General features: G+C 37.6%; 2 protein-coding genes across 4 annotated transcripts; one reads left to right on the top strand and one right to left on the bottom strand.

Annotated features, from left to right (window-relative positions):
- Nucleotides 1-3,167: 3,167 nt before the first annotated feature.
- Nucleotides 3,168-4,993, bottom strand: LOC129769106 (protein lethal(2)essential for life). Of its 3 annotated transcripts, none has more exons than XM_055771142.1 (4): nt 4,878-4,993; nt 4,064-4,164; nt 3,695-3,987; nt 3,168-3,635 (listed from the first exon to the last, which is right to left on the bottom strand). In XM_055771142.1, the coding sequence occupies exons 2-4, from the start codon at nt 4,162-4,164 to the stop codon at nt 3,463-3,465; spliced, it is 567 nt and encodes a 188-aa protein (XP_055627117.1). In that variant the 5' UTR covers nt 4,878-4,993; the 3' UTR covers nt 3,168-3,462. The 3 variants fall into 3 exon arrangements, with proteins under 3 accessions (XP_055627117.1, XP_055627118.1, XP_055627119.1); XM_055771143.1 differs by having other exon boundaries at nt 4,064-4,174; nt 4,878-4,977; XM_055771144.1 differs by lacking the exon at nt 4,878-4,993 and adding an exon at nt 4,220-4,825.
- Nucleotides 4,994-14,641: 9,648 nt separating this feature from the next.
- LOC129770107 (protein lethal(2)essential for life-like) lies at nt 14,642-15,510 on the top strand. Its single transcript, XM_055772741.1, has 2 exons — nt 14,642-15,149; nt 15,222-15,510. The coding sequence occupies exons 1-2, from the start codon at nt 14,759-14,761 to the stop codon at nt 15,365-15,367; spliced, it is 537 nt and encodes a 178-aa protein (XP_055628716.1). The 5' UTR covers nt 14,642-14,758; the 3' UTR covers nt 15,368-15,510.
- The last annotated feature ends 1,193 nt before the right edge of the window (nt 15,511-16,703 follow it).

Below are 16,703 nucleotides of genomic sequence, written 5' to 3' on the forward strand. Positions count from 1 at the left end.
CCAACAAGACGTTGAAGAGAAACTTGCATGCAACATAAACTTTTATGCGCTGAACTTTTATCCGCTAACTTCACACAAGTCAATGTGTGCGGGTAATACAATGAAAACGGCTTGAAAACCGACGCTTTGTATCATTTCATCGAGTTCCACCTTGGATTTGCGAGCAAAATTGCACCGCGTTTTCAATCACACCATGCCATCGACCCTCCGAAAGAATTCTGCTTTTGGTATCAAGCAGAAACGCGATGTGCGAAATAAGCATTAAGGAAGACCTGCAGACCTGGAATGTTGCAAATACAGGTCGGATTCGATTATCCGGAGTATTTTATTTTTGATTTTCGGAAGTTTTGAATAATTTGTATAATAATTCTATATTGAATAGCTAATATGGGTATCAAAAGAAAAGGCTTGACTAGTAGAACACAGTTATTTATGAAAAATGGAAATCCAAAATGACTGCCACCGCAAGATGGCGCTATATATATTTTTTTTCACAACCCCATTAATATGGGTATCAAATGAAAGGGCTTGACTAGTAGAATACAGTTATTTATGAAAAATGCAAATCTAAGATGACGGCCACTACAAAATTGTGGATTACATATTTTCTTAGAACCCCATCAATATGGGTATCAAATGAAAAAGCTTGACTAGTAGAACACAGTTATTTATGAAAAATGACCAAAAATGTATCAAAAGAAAGTTCTCGACTAGCAGAACATAGCAGATAACGAAAAATCCAATTTCAAGATGGCCGCAGTCCCCAAACAACTAATTACTTTTTAGATTGTTTCATTCAGCTTGACCTGTTTCTATGTATGTTTGAATGATTGTAGGGTTGTCCCACATTAATAGAAAATTGACCCCGTTCCTGTTGAATGATTAATCTGAAATTTTGAACATACATCTAATTCTACTGTCATTATAAAACTGCGTATTCCATGATCTTGAAAAATCCAATTTGGCCGCCGCAAACAAATGGCTGAATGGCTCGATTCGGAGAATACACTACACTATGAACAACATAAATTCGAAAAGGTCGCCGCCACAAAATGGTCGACTATGTATTTTTTGCCATCCCTTCAATATTGGTGTCAGATGAAATGATTTGACTAATAGAATACAGTACAGGTCGGACTCGATTATATACAGACTCGGTTATATGTGACTCGATTATATACAATTTTGGACTCGATTATATTCATTTTGGAAAAAAATATTTTTTTATATTTCAAATATGACGTATTTCATGAAGAAATATAACCTTTCAACATTAAGGTGAAGTTTAAGTGGCTATTACATGTACAGTGGGGTAAAAATCGTGATTTTTGAAGAATTTGCTTGAATTTTCACCAGGAATTGTTTATACAGGGAAACTTCGATATAACGTACCCTCGTTATAAGGTACCCTCGATATAACGTCACTCGATACAACGTACATTTTACTTTGATATAACGTACACATTTTCAAAGTCCAAAGGAATATTTTTTTGAATATTGTTTTTCTGAAAGAACAATAAATTATCTGTATTTTGATACTAAAGCTTGATTTGTACTTTTATCCAATCCCGAAGTACAACCGTTTTGTGATTCTGGATTCTAAATTAATCAAATTTTAATCAACAGTACGAAGGGAAACATCGTGATAAAGGCTAGCTTCATTTTCTAGTTGAATTTAGTCATTAGTCTTACCCAAACAGCAACACAATAAAGTAATATAAGCTAAGTTTCTTAGTTCTTTATTATGCTTCGATATAACGTACAATCCGATACAACGCACAATTTTGAAAGTAAAATGTACATTATATCGAAGTTTCCCTGTATCTATATTGCAGCCAAATTAAGAAAGATAGAAGATGTGCGTCAAAGAACAAATTGTAGAGCGGTTAATGAACTTCAATGTAATTGATAGAAACAATCTAGTTTAATATACATTTTTAGGATAAAATTAATAATAACACATTAAAAATTATTAATCTTAAAGTGTTTCACTTCCAAAATGTTATTAAAATTCACTAATTTAGATGTTCCACTACTATATCCTGTACTAAATTTTCTCATATTTCAAATGAAACCATCAGAATCGTCTTCCGTAGCGTACTGTTTAATGTAGAGCCAGTTTGAGGCAACAGAGTCCGAAACAAAAAAAAAGTTCTGTAACTCTGTCATTGTTGAAATTCGAACATATGCGTAGGAGGATTTTTTTCATCAAATATGATCGTCTATAACCTCCTGAGAGAATCTGGATAATTTTTTTTTTCATGTGAGAAAGGTGTTTTCTGACTTTAAGGAGATGAATAAAAAATCAAATTCCTCTTTTATTTTCAAAAAACGAAAAATACATGCAAAAAAACAAATAAAAAAAATTGTTTTGACTCGATTATCCGGAGTGAAAAAAAAATCAATACAGGTAAACTTCGATATAACGTACATTTCACTTTCAAAATTGTACGTTGTATCGAATTATACGTTATATCGAAGCATAATAAAGTACTCACAAACATAGTCTATAATACATTCTTGTGTTGCTGTTTTAGTAAAGTTAATGAATAACTTCAATCAAAAGACAAAACCAGCCTTTCTCATGATGTTTTCCTTCGTACTGTTGATTAAAGCTTGATTTATTTAGAATCCGGAATCACAAAACCAGCTGTATTTCGGGATTGATTTAAGGTACAAAACTTGTTTTAGCATCACAATACAGATAATTCATTGTTCTATCAGAAAAAAAATATTGAAAAAAAATTTCCTTTACACTTTGGAAATGTGTACGTTATATCGAGGTAAAATGTACGTTATATCGAGTGACGTTATAACGAGGGTACGTTATATCGAAGTTTCTGTACTTCGGATAATCGAGTCCGACCTGTATTGTGGATTCGCAGTGGTATAATAAAATAGTGGCTCGCCGATATATAAGGTGCTCCGTATTGACAGCACTGGTAGGTAAGCACACAAATACGCAGAACAAATGTATGCGACAATACTTCCAATTTTTTTCAATCCAAACCATTTGCGGATTGGAGAATTTTAGAATTTTCATTTTGGATACAATCTCCGGAACGCGTTAGCAATAAAAATAATCATTAACGTTCAATCAAACTTGCAAATCATGCATAGACTAATAGTTTCGTTCCACGCCAACTAATACGAGCAAAACTATTCACTGAATTTTATGAATTAGAGATACTAAGGACCTATCGCTTTTATTGAAACTATTTCATGTATTTTGGTAGAGAGTACAGCAGTGAATTATACAATTGACATTTACTGTTTAGGCTCAGACACATCTTTAAATTAATATATTATCATACTGAACTGAAAAAAAAAACAATAAAGCCTGTCTATAAAAATGTTGTTTACCATAATAACAAAAGCATCTAATACTTCAATACGAACAATACAACATAAAAGCATCATTCAGTTGTGTTCCTCATCCAGATGTTGAGTCCCGCATTTCCCTCACTTCGGCTGCTCAATCTTCGGTTCACTCTGTTCTTTGGCCGGTTGGCCGGTCTGCTGGATTGGAACACTCCGCTCTGGGTTGGAAGCGGGAAGAGCTTTCTTCGGGGCCGTCACCGTCAGAACACCGTCCGAGGAGAGTGTCGAGACAACGTCCATTGGATCGTGTCCACCTGTTCGAAAATTAATCATTAGCGAGATTGCATTTGGGTTCCTTGCTGTGATACGGTACTTGGCAGCATATAACGACGTGTGAAGTGACGTGAAACGTAACCATGCTCGTCCTGTTTCTCCTCGTGCTTTCCCTCAACGACGACGCACCGATCGGTGGTTTTCACTGTGATCTCCTCCGGCGTGAACTGCTGCACATCGAGAATGATCTGATATTTGTCCTTGTCGAGGTTCAGTGTGGAACCGGAATCCTGACGGGCGAGAGCAGTGTTACGCCATGGTCGGTAGTAGCCGGAGCGCAGCAGTGGAGAGGTTGGGGTGCGGGTGGATAGTGACGAAAAGAGATCATCAGCACTGTTGGAACAAAACACAACGTTTAGTGAGTAACTATGCGTCTCCATGAGTCTCCATGTGGGAGTGATATTCTTACCGAAGTCCGGTACCGAAATGCTGATCCAGCAGCCGTGAGCTGCGTAGTGGAGTGTCGAAATCGTCCCACCAGTCACGGAACATCATTGGAACAAGAGACATCTGGAACGAACTAGTATTGAGCTCAGTAATTTAATTGCTTATAATCAGTCTTTACTCCAAAGGAATTTGAAATCTGTTCTAGAGAAATAAGTTCTTTGATAGTTTGTGTAACACTACTAATTGTAGAATTTTCTTATTTTTTGATTTTGATTGCACAATTCTCCAATTGTTTCTATTTATCAAGATCACGATCAAGGGCGGAAATAAACCAAATCTTGTTTCTCCATCCCTAGGAATGTTGAATTTACTGGCCATAGCAACATTTTTCTGTTGTTCACTGGTACACGTGTATCTCTCATCTTCCCACTCAATATACCACTGAGGTTTGTTGTTTAACATCGCAAAATCAACCAAGAACAAATAAAGATGGATCAAGAAATATGGCATTTGGAAGACAATGAGCCAGTAGGAACGCTGTTAAGATGAATAAGAAAGCACTGAATTTCTATTTTCTTCACAGGTAATTTCCACAACCCACGCCTGGTCTAAAAATGACGCACATCCAAAGGTAATGCATTCACATGAGTCACGCACGGCTAGAATATTCTCTCAAGAATCATCGACCTTGTCTTCCTTTATGCGTTTTCGGGAGCAACACTTATTAACGTTTTAACAACATTTAACAACATTTAACAACATTTAACAAATTTTCTTTCTAAACCAAAATTCACAAGCAATTGAAATTCTTCACGGTTCCTTCACTATTTTCTCACCTTCTAATTAAAAGTAGACTTATTTAGTAGATCAGCTTGAAAGCTTACTTAGGCGCACAAATGCCAACCGTACACTAATTTAAGTTATCCACAGCGTAAGCGTTTTTATATAGACCTCTCAAAAAATTACCTCAAAATTTCCGAGATGTCCGAAAATTATTGCCTCTCAGACAGACATGGGATCCACCATAGAACGGAACTCCATTCGCTACGCTCTCGAGAGCGCAGTTTTCTCCGTTCCCACATAAACGATCTCCCAAATAAAAAATATGATCTTTATTTCTCCCGCTATGTTGTGGGATTGTTCGCATAGGAAAACGCAAAGGTGAAAATGCGAAATGTACCTCTTGGTGATGCACATGCCTACGCGCGAATGTTTACATTTTATTTTTACTGACTCAACCACAACACGAGAAGGAGATTTAGTCTATAAATAACCACCGACATGGGGAAAACACCTCACCGTCAGCGTGTGAAGCCGGCAACGGAGGCTGGCCGAATTGTGCAATGTTTAGATGAATAAGGAATTCACAAATAGATTAAATGGTTGATTGATGGTGGACTTAATCAAATTTGTTGCCCAAAAGTCATCCTTTGAACAAAGGATGAAATGGAATGTTCCAGTGTAGCATTTGACTTACCATCGATGGGGGTAAGATTGGGTCAAAAACGGAGAAAGTTTCTATTAGTAATATCTTTACAAATATTGCGAATGTTTTTGAAAGCTGTGAACCGTTTGATAAGAGACATATTTTCACTACTTCCAATGCATAATCCTAACTGTAGTTCAAATAGTTCTTTTTCTTGGATGGCACTAACGTTTCCAGTGGAACTTTTTGCCTTCTCAACTTAAGTATTACTTGCGTCATTTTTATTAGTATTATTTAGTTGAGATTTCTATGCCGGATAACACGCCTTGAATGTCTTCTGAGTGGCAAGCTCTAAAATACGCGTGATCACAGTGCAAGTCGGAAGAAATCGCTTTGACGAAAAATCCTCCGACAAACAATGATTGTTCAATAATACACAAACATCAAAGTTTGATGTGTAAATAGCCATCAAATAACTCCCCAAAAAAGTAATAGTTCTGTATAATGCTTAGCAATGCTTAGCATTATACAGAACCATTGCTACAAGATTGAATACTGCATATAATTATTCTTTTATGTCTTATCTAGATGAATCATTGTTGTTTTGGGACATCAAAAACCGTTTTTATATGGGAATTTCAATATTTTCTAAATAATATGTTTTTACGTTGAGTGGGGGTGACAATGGGTCGAGCATGAAATTTAACATATACAACTAAATTGCAGTGTATATTCAAAAATACATCAATATACTCACAACTAGTAGCAATTAAAACGTACATTAAACCGCCCCAAGACATGACATTTTTCGGAGCTATGAATAGGAATTAAAGACAAATTCTTCGCAACGCTTATTGAAAGTCTCAAAGTCTTGATTTCGGGATTCATGAAATGTGGCATTTATCCGATTACTGTGAAGCCGCTACTAAAGAGTTTACCTGAAAGAATTGCGAACAGAGAAATCGAGGAAATCTCCAATTCGAAATGAGAGATAGTTGATGAGGGCGGAACGCGAAGGCAACGAAAGAAGGATGATATCCCTCCAGGAACCAGCATCCCGACTGAAGACATCGTCGACGGCAGAATTAAGAAAAATCTTCAAATATAATCATTTCCATCGCACTTCTATCCACCTAGATGGTGGATTGATACTATTTTCGTAGCTCAAATAATGATTCAAGACTCTTACATGTTGTCAAATTATCATGAACTTATTGAGAAATTGATTTTTAAACATAACTCTTGAAAGGAACAATATACCGTTTTGTCTCATATTCCGAACAGTCTCAAATTCCGAAAACTTCATTTCTAAATGTAAATTTACTAAACTTTTCTGTTATAAATAATTGAATAATGAAAATACAGACATTTTTTGAGGTATAGGCTTCATTTTGACATCATTTACAGGTGTCGATACAGCCTATAATTTATAATATTAGACATTTTCAAAAAGTGACCTCCAAAACCAATGATAAAATGTTCACGTTAGCAAATTCCGTAAAAAACAAGCATCGTTCATTTTTCATTTTTTGTAGTTGTTTCAACTATTTTGTTTGTTGTTTTCATGTTAAGTGCTAGAGAATGTATGAACCTACAATAAATGGATGAAATAAAAGGATATCTTATGCAGAAATCTTCATTGAAATTAGTGTTCGGAATATGAATCAAGTTTCTACGCATGATTCAAATTGCGAACACTTCATTTGTAGTCAATTGGAAAAGAAGGTTCTATTGTATCCAAAAATCAAATTAATTTCGCGAAAGAGTACCATTTTCAGTAATGAGACACTGTTTAATGGCCATCAAAGCTTTAGTGTTCGGAATATTAGACAAAACGGTACATTACTTAGACCCATTGTCACCCTTTCTTAGGGGTGTAGATTAGATCAACTTTCATTTCATTCAGTTCAGTGAAAAATTAATACTTTTCAACAATTTTCTTTCAGAATCAGAAGTACGTTCCACTCTAATTTACGACAGTTTTTCAACTAAAAATTAGAAAACTTCCTTTTTTGACCCATTATCACTGTCTGCAAGTACATATACCCAGCTTGGCGAAGAGTCCGGCCCTGAACGAGTAGATACATCTCATCATCCAAATTTCGTAACGCAATAGGAGAGATAACCACAATCATCGCACAATCATCAACTGCCGCTAATTAGCATTAGCAGCAGTGAGATCGATCGGAAAGAGATAAAATCCTCGGCTTATCTCAACGAGAAAAACATCGCAAAGCCCAATCGATAGGTCCTGGAGAACTCGTATCGAACGATAGAGTTGAGTTGACTTAATACCGCCAAACCAACCACACGGAACCCAGGCTCATCGAACAATTTTAAGACTTTGTTAAATATTCTTTGTTGTAAATAATAGGCTTAATGGGCACACTATTTCAAACTTGCGTACATGATATTTCAAGTTGTACTGAACGGATTTATGTCGATTTTATATGAATACAATCTGTATACATCTCGCTCGAATAAAAATCGGGAAACGCAAGAAAAAACGTTTTAAACAGCATTCTTATCTTCAAACGGCCGCCATTTTGCCAAAAATATTTTTTTAACTTGACCGAGGTTCATGCGATAGCTGACATGGACAGGAATCGTGTACATCATGGCACAACTTTTTCGTTGAATCCCCTAAATTCATCAGCCTGTAACAATTCTAATCATGACATGATATAATGGATAATAAAAATATGCTTTGTTTTATTTTTCCGGAGCTCAAAGAAAAGTCCGAAATTCGTGTCTTTACACTAGAATACCCCCTCAACAAACCCGTCTGTAACTGGTGTATATTTATACATGTTAACTATTTAGCTCTTTGTATGAAGTGATCCATGTATTTATGGTTCGGCCATTTACAATATTCGTACAGAAATATTTTATTAATAAATAGTTTATTTAAGAATATACTCTTTCGTTATTTTTGTTAAAGCTCATAAGCGTTAGTCTAACAGAGCCGGGAGTACAATATTTTGACAATATTTCTTATTAGCTATCTTAGTATTTTGTAACCGATTACTCGCGGTTGGCTCGAAGTTAGTATTACAGTTTATTGTCATAATCGGGATGCTGTAGTGTCCAATGCACTGTACATGTGTCCGACACGGGATACTTCCTATTGGGATGCAGCTGACCATTAATCAGCAATGCCCCCCTAGTACCTCATATCTATCGTGGTGCGTCTTCTCGACTCGAGGAATCCAGGATAGAATGGTCACTAGCCGGCTCAATCATCAGCTCGTGTAGAGTTTTCATGAGCGGTACAATCCTCAGCTCATGGTGAATGATCAGTGGGCTGCACAACCTTCGACCCGTGTCGTTTCTATATGTATGTATGTGTATGTATTGCCGCGACTAAGTAAAAGTTTATCGATCGGATAGGAGGGATATGATACAGGGATACAACGAAGGGAACACATTAAACGTTGACATCTGCGTTTCTGAGGATCAGGTATAGATGAAGCAGAAGATCAAGATCACCTAAGATATCCCGGACGGGGATATCCGATTGTCTGCCTTGTGCCCTCAATGCTCTGGAGCGGGCAGCATGGAACCGGATACACGACCAGACAACATGCTCGATGTCGTGGTAGCCATCGCCACAATCACAGATATTGTTTGCTGCGATAAAGATGCGCGTTTAGGTTGTAGTGATTGAACATAAACCGGGTGTCTCAGCCTAGATAGGTTCTAAGCGGAGTTCCAGAGTGTTGAGTTGAGTAGAGTAGAGAATCCTGTCTACAGCGCCAAAAATGTCTCCGCCATTACAGTTTCTGAGCAGAGTTCCGAAGTAGAGTAGACTGGCTACCCGATGATTGATTAGATCGAATATAGTCAAGACGTTTGATCTATACTGATCGGCGGATTTATTACCACTGACTTTGTTCTGAACATTTCTTGCCCTATTTATACCATTGGTTCCATAGTCATTTGAATAGCGCAATTGTTGTATGGGTTGCGTCTAGAATATTCGTCATAAACAATTACACTTTGTATAGCGGGTTCGTTTCCATCCGTTCCAATCTTTTGACAATTTGTTTGTTATTGTTTTGTATGTTGTGATTGTTTGTTTTGTGTTGTTATTCACCGCTAGTGGTAAGTACTATGTGTTGAACAGTTATGTGCAATCAATAAATATTCTTTCAGGTGACTGTTCCGTAGACGACGATAAGAGGTAAGTGACAATGAATATACTACTATATAACTGCGCCAATTATTCTTGTTTTCCAGGTGTGGACTCATGAGTGTTTCTAGTGTGTTTAGTGTGTTTAGTATTAAGTATTTTATAGTTTTTGTTTATGTGTTGAATAAAGTGTTTATGACTGAAAGAAAATGTGTGTTGTTTTTAATTTACCTGCCTGTCTGGGCCGTAACACCGGGATATCACGCGAGTGAAATCACGAGCTACATTCAATCCCTTGAACTATGCACTCGTCGAGACCTTAGGGATAATCGTGTGTAACCAACGACCGAACTCATCTTCACTCCACATGCGCTGCCAACTTACAAGTGTGTGCTGACGAGGAATGTGGAAAAAATAACTTTAAGCAATTTGCCTTTCAGAAAGTGTGCCTTCTGAAGCACCCACCTTAGCTAGCGAATCCGCTTTCTCATTCCCCGGAATCAATGCTATGAGAGGGAACCCATGCTAAGGTAATCTTGAATAATTTTGCCACCAAAACACTCAAAAGTCGTCTTATTCTTGTAAGGAAATAAGATGAGCGCTTATCAACTTTCATTGAGCGGAGACTGTCTGAATATATAATAATGGTCGATTAGCAATGTTTCAATGATCCCTAGTGCGTAGTATATCGCACCCAGTCCAGCGACATACACGGAACAAAGATCTTTGAGTTTGAAAGAGGCACTGAAATTTTCATTGAATATGCCGGAGCTAGTGAACCCATCAGTAAAGAACATTTTATCAGATCTAACTTTCCCAAATGTTTCCAAAAATATCGACGGAATAACATTGGAGCGTAGATAATCTGGGGTTCCATGGATTTTTTGTCCTATGAACAGATCAAAAATGACAGAGGAATTGCAAAAGTATGGGAAGCAAACTTGGTTGGAGATGCCTGGTGAAGAGTGCACGTCGTGGGTAAGGTACTCATGGTATAAAGACATAAAACTTGACTGAGGAGTCAGTTGGAGTAAAGCTAGGGGCGAATAAACTGAGAATTTTAAACCCTCTTAAAGTCAAAAAGAAGAAGAAGAAGTTGGAGTAGATTTTCAAAGTTATCAATCACCAATGGATTCATGATCTTGCAACGGATGAGAAATCTGTAGCATAATTCTGTGAACCGAAGAGTAAGCGGGGGTACTCCTGCCAAGACTTCGAGACTCATCGTATGTGTCGAATGCAAACACCCCATGGGTATACGCAAGCAACGATATTGTATCCTCTCCAGCTTGAGAATATGAATCCTGGCAGCTGATCGGAAGCGAAAACTGCCATATTCTAACACGATAATATCGTTGTTTTGTACAACTGAATGAGGTCTCCTGGATGGACACCCCACCATGTTCCGGTTATTGTTTGGAGAAAATTGATTCTTTGCTGACATTCCTGTTTCAGATACGCAATATGTACCGTTCTGAATCATATTTCGGACAATATCATATTTCGGACATTTTGTTCTAATATCTTGAATTGCTTAATGCACTGATGATATAACTATAAAATTAATATCACGATTGCTTCTTGATCCCTTGGTTTCACTATCATTTCATATGAGAACTACATTTGAATTATAACATAATCGGTAAAAATCTGGCAACACTACTCATTATCGTTTGTGTTTGACGTTTGCTTAGCGTGAGCACATAGAATTTACCCGTTCATAAATATTTAAATTTCTCCCGTGTTTCATCAGTTCTCATCATCCTTAACAGTTTACTGTGATTGCTTGGTAAGTGTTTCGCAGTTGACTGTAAAATATAATCAAGTGTAATGTAATTTTCGTCCAAAAAATTTCAAAATAAAGTGTCCGAAATTTGAATTCAATCTGTCCGAAATTTGATTTAGTGTCCGAAATTTGATTCTTATTTGCTTCATTTGAAAAGCATTTTATTCGATGATTTTTTTTTATGTTTTCAATCAAATAGGTACCAAAGTAGAAAGCTTGAAAGCAAATTGAACTAATTTATTAACCAAATAATACCTGTGCGTAAAGTTTAGATCTTTTTTCTGCATCATATGTCTTAAGCGTCCGAAATATGATTCAGAACGGTATATACATCCAGGTACTTGAAAAACATAGAGTGTTGGATCGTTTTGCCGGATAGGTGAAGCTGGAATTGGGCGGGTTCGTGCTTCCTAGAAAAAACGACCATTTCAGTTTTCTCCGTAGAGAATTCGATACACAGCATGAGGGCCCACGTGAACAGATTGTTCAGGGTCATTGCAAGATGACTTTTGTAGAACGACGGGATTAGTACCCGTGATGGAAATAACTCCATCGTCTGCAAGCTGTGTCAGCGATCAGTTTCTACTTAGACAATCATCCATATCATTGACGTAAAAACTATACAAGAGGGGGCTTAGGCAGGACCCTTGCGGTAGGCCCATAAAACTGTAACGGAAAGATTTCGAGCTGCCATGAGAGAAAATCATGTGCTTTTCTGACAGTAAGTTGTACAAGAAATTGTTCAGATTTTTTTGTTATTGATTCATTCTATATTATGTGAGTTCGTCTTCGTTGTTCCGCTATAGCGCTTCACGTAATACAAAATTTTAGTTCGCATATCATTTACACTTTGAATAATTTTCTTTTATTGAGAGATAATCGGTTTTCCTTGTGAAGGTGACTCATTCGCAGACGATTGAAACATTGGAGACGAAATTCTCCTGATATACGGCCTCTAAATGGAAAATGTTAAATAATTATTTTTGGAATGAGGCCAAAATCATGACAATTAACGCAATTTATCAGTATTCTATTCAAATTGAAAGCTCTATATTTCTATGTAAACACTCTATAGATGAGTAATATATAAACTGACCAGACGTCCCACGTTACGCGGGACAGTCCCGCATTTCAACAGAATGTCCCCCGTAAGATTCCGTCCAGCGAACCGTCCCGCATTCGGCAAAAGAAACGAAAATGTCCCGCGATATCAATATATTTCAATATCACAATTTGATTATGTTGATTTTCTTAAATGTTCTTAAATGTAAAAACTTTTGTTTGGCAGACTGTTCAAGAGCGCTTCCAATGTATCCAAAGATTAATACGTTGAGCCGGTTTCATCGCACCGACATTGGGCTTTTTGTTTAAAGAGGGTCAACTGGAAGCGACAGTAACAAAATTGGAAAATTATTTTTATAAAAGTCCCCTATTGATCCGCAGGGACCAACGTGAGTCAGACGAAATGTTCATCTTTGGTCCACTACCTCGGTCAGGGCTTAACGTTTTAAATAAGCCGGAAGAACTAGTGTATACTCGACAGGAAGAGGCAGAGTTGTTTGATGAAGTATCGTAAATGAAACGCTGGGCGGTCTTACGGAAGTTGGCCGGAACCTGAACCATGGCCGATGAAAAGATGTATATCGGCGTGTTATTTTACTTTTTCGTGGCTTTGGTGGTCGTTCGTCTCTCTATTTTGGCCATTTGAATTCTAGCATCAAGTACGTCTCGTCTTTAATTATGAGTTAGTTTTTCACTTCTTTCGCCGGAAATAAATTTTTCATCAGCACCTCAAGCTACTCCTTCTGGGCGATTGCCTGCTGCTCAGACACGACCGGTCTCGTCTGACGCTTCCGCATAAAAATGTCCACTTTGGCCAGATTCTTCTCCACCGTTTGGCCGGTTGCTTCGATCTCCCGGCTTAAGGAGCGGCAAAAAGATGATATTGTAAATACCAGATCGGCTATATCAGGCGGACACAAAGTGCCTCAGGATGTCCAACTCCTTCGCTGTAGGGTGGAGCTCGCAGTATGTAAAAATCATCAAGTTGATTGACAGTTTTGCTGCTGCGTATCAACATCATTGAATCATTTTTGTTGTAGACTTAATAAACGTAAGATTAAAAGAAAATTTGTTCCTAGAAATTATCTTTCATCGCCATCCGAACTTAGTCCATTTTTTGAATGCATACCACAACACTAAAATCGATGAAAAATTAATTGGAATTTCCGAGCATTCCATTCGGTAATTTGAAGAAAATTGAATCGTGCTTGCCAGGCGTAAATAGAAAGAAATAATACTGATCAGTTTAGACTCGCTAAACTATGGTTTATTTTCACATAACGTATATACATAACGTTTTTTTTTGTGTCCCGCGTTAGACCTCTGACCATCTGATCACTTTAGTAATATACGAGTTCATGTATTTTAGAAGCTTCATAAATTTAATTAAATTTAGATTTGAAGACGGCGATAATTCAGGAATTTCTACGTTCATGTTTCGTTTAGTTGTTCTGTCAATGTAAGCCTTCAATCGAGAAGAAATACAAGAAAGTGTTTGGAGAAAAGCTTGTTTATAGTGTAGTACTAATTAATAACCCTCCGTAGTTGGATGAAGTTCAGAATTGAGAAATATTCAGGAATGAAATTCGTGGTTTCTGTAATTCACAAATGAAACCTGATCTTCTGAAAGACTAGTCTCCCGAACTGGTAATATGTCGTATAAGCCAATTGGCCAAAAGGAAACCAGATTAAATATGAAAAACTTATTACTCTTATTATTTGATGCTTTATATTGCATTGCAGACTGAATGTAATAATGTACTCAAAATATGTGTTGATGTGTAAGAATCTAGTCACATATTCGCTATATAGGATTCAATAAGAAGTTTTCGTCAATGAGTGTTCGCTGACATGTTGAATTGCGGAAAGCAATATCCATCTCACGCTTAAATTTAGCGTATTACTCACATCCAATTGACAGCCGCGACCCCCTCCCAAAGTAGTGCATCTTTGCCCATCATCGCGAGCCGCATAAACCGCCGAGTAACGCTATAGACAAACAAAACAAACCTCCGTGTGTGATTCCGATACATGCCTCCCTCTACATCGTTCTACCGCTTTCGAAAACAGCTCACTCCCAAATCCATTTTGACCGGCCGGTGATTAGTCGGCGTTTGATTAAATTTCACGAAAATTCTCACACCATTCTGCGCATGGCCGACGGTTTGAGTTCATTTTATTTGAAGTATATAAAAACGAAAAGTGTTGGAACTGCAGCAGCAGTTACAAACAAACGAGCGAGTGAATTAAGCCAAGTAGTTCAATCAATTCGAAGACTTGAACGAGAATTTTCCTGAGAAGCGCCTTCATCATGTCCTTGGTGCCAATGTTTTTCCGCAACTGGTGGGATGATCCCTGGCAGAACGGACCGTTCCAAACGCCCCGGATATTGGATCAGCATTTTGGTAGTGGTATCTTCCCGAATGACTTGTTTCGGGCGATGACAAGCTGCCAACCGCCTCAGCTGAAGCGCATGGGTTTTGGTCGTCCTTGGGGCGATCTTAGTCAACAACTTAGTTACAGTTCGCTGGCGACAAACAAGGACAAGCTTCAGATTCATCTGGACGTACAGCAGTTCCTCCCGAACGAGATAACGGTGAAAACCGTTGAAAACACAATTGTGGTCGAAGGAAAGCACGAGGAGAAGCAGGATGAGCACGGATTCGTTTCGAGACACTTTGTGCGTCGTTATGCCCTGCCAAGTAAGCGTTTTCCTCAGACGTAGGATGTGAAGAAAAAGTTTTCATTACTGTCTTCTTCATTCTGAATTTCAGGTGAGCACGATCCCAAAGATGTTGTCTCGAGCCTGTCCTCCGATGGCGTGCTAATCATCACCGCCCCCAGAAAGGCTCCTGCGCTGCCGGAGGCGACCAATGCTAGAACCGTCCCCATTACACAAACTGGCGAAGATTCAAAATGAATCAATGAAAAAGAGCATAACTGAAAATAGCATTTGCAAAACGGGCAAAATAATAAGTTGGCAGTTGTTGTTGACATTACTTGATTTGGTTTAATATTTATTGACTTTTGTAATAAACTATGTTAACTTTTTTTATACAATTACGCAAGCTTCTTCAGATCGGATCTAGGGCTCTTTTGGACAGTGCCGTACAACAGAGGGTGGTTTTCAAGCCTGCCTGCATTTTGACGTAGGGCTACGTCTTTGATTTCTATATAGGGGGTCACTCTGCGAAAAATGTAACGATTATTAAGAGTTTTCAAATGCATATTACGCAGAATAGTTCTTACGATATATGTTATAATATATACTATTAGACGGCAAATTTATACAGCAATGTTTTCGCCTGTGACATCAACAGTGGAAATAATAAAACAAGTGAGCAATTTAACAATAAAAGAGGTATGTTTTGCGAGCGGATGCGAAGGTAAATCATGTGTTATGCATTCTTTCTTTCAACTTCGATCCTTTGAGTGTTGTATGCAACACAAAATTGTGCGCAATAATTCGTTCTATCAAACAAATTAGCAAGACCTTTTCGTATGCAAATATGTTGATATAATCAGATTATAATAAGATTTCATGCATCACTCAAATCTCATGCAAGATTTCATCGAAGAAACGAGAAAAGTGTGACCCTTACAGTGATCGATCGTTAATTGGGTCGGAAAATCAATACAATTATCGAATTTTACTGGTTATTTGGACTGCAAAACAGCAAAAGCAATACTTCAAATTGAAGATGACATCTATTATTGATACGTGAAATGATATATTAATAACCTTCCTGACTCATATTCATAATTCTCAATGACTCAATTCCTTCAATGATTGATTGAGCAGTAGAACCAATACGACTTGATTGTGATAGTCTGCAAACGAACATTATTTCAACGAAAAAGTCACTGCTCCCGATGCCTTAGAATAATACAATGGAAAGAAATCACAATACCATAGCTATCCATTAAAAATAAAGCAACTTCATGATCTAATGTATATTTTACCGACTTTTTTTCCAAAATATATATTTTTATCAAGGCTCACGGGGCCGGGAGTCCAATACTTTGACAATTTTTCTTATTATTTATGTTAGTAATATGTAACCGATTACTCGCGGTTCGCTCGAGGATAGTATTACAGGTGTTTTCGTAATTGGGATGTTGTTGTCTCCAATGCTCTGTACGTGTGCCCGACACGGGATACTTCCTATTGGGATGCAGCTGACCATTAATCAGCAACGCCCCCCTAGTATGTACCCCATATCTAGCGTGGTGCGTCTTCTCGACTCGAGGAATCC

Source organism: Toxorhynchites rutilus, chromosome 2 (assembly GCF_029784135.1).
Source record: "Toxorhynchites rutilus septentrionalis strain SRP chromosome 2, ASM2978413v1, whole genome shotgun sequence".
Taxonomy (NCBI): domain Eukaryota; kingdom Metazoa; phylum Arthropoda; class Insecta; order Diptera; family Culicidae; genus Toxorhynchites; species Toxorhynchites rutilus.

Bases quoted from the DNA above. Each gene is read 5' to 3' on its own strand.
- LOC129769106 (XM_055771142.1), bottom strand. From the start codon at position 4,164: ATGTCTCTTGTTCCAATGATGTTCCGTGACTGGTGGGACGATTTCGAC. The intron at 3,988-4,063 runs GTAAGAATATCA...TTGTTCCAACAG, and splicing joins CATTTCGGTACCGGACTTCG to TGCTGATGATCTCTTTTCGT. The intron at 3,636-3,694 runs GTACCGTATCAC...ATTTTCGAACAG, and splicing joins ACGTCGTTATATGCTGCCAA to GTGGACACGATCCAATGGAC.
- LOC129770107 (XM_055772741.1), top strand. From the start codon at position 14,759: ATGTCCTTGGTGCCAATGTTTTTCCGCAACTGGTGGGATGATCCCTGG. The intron at 15,150-15,221 runs GTAAGCGTTTTC...TCTGAATTTCAG, and splicing joins GCGTCGTTATGCCCTGCCAA to GTGAGCACGATCCCAAAGAT.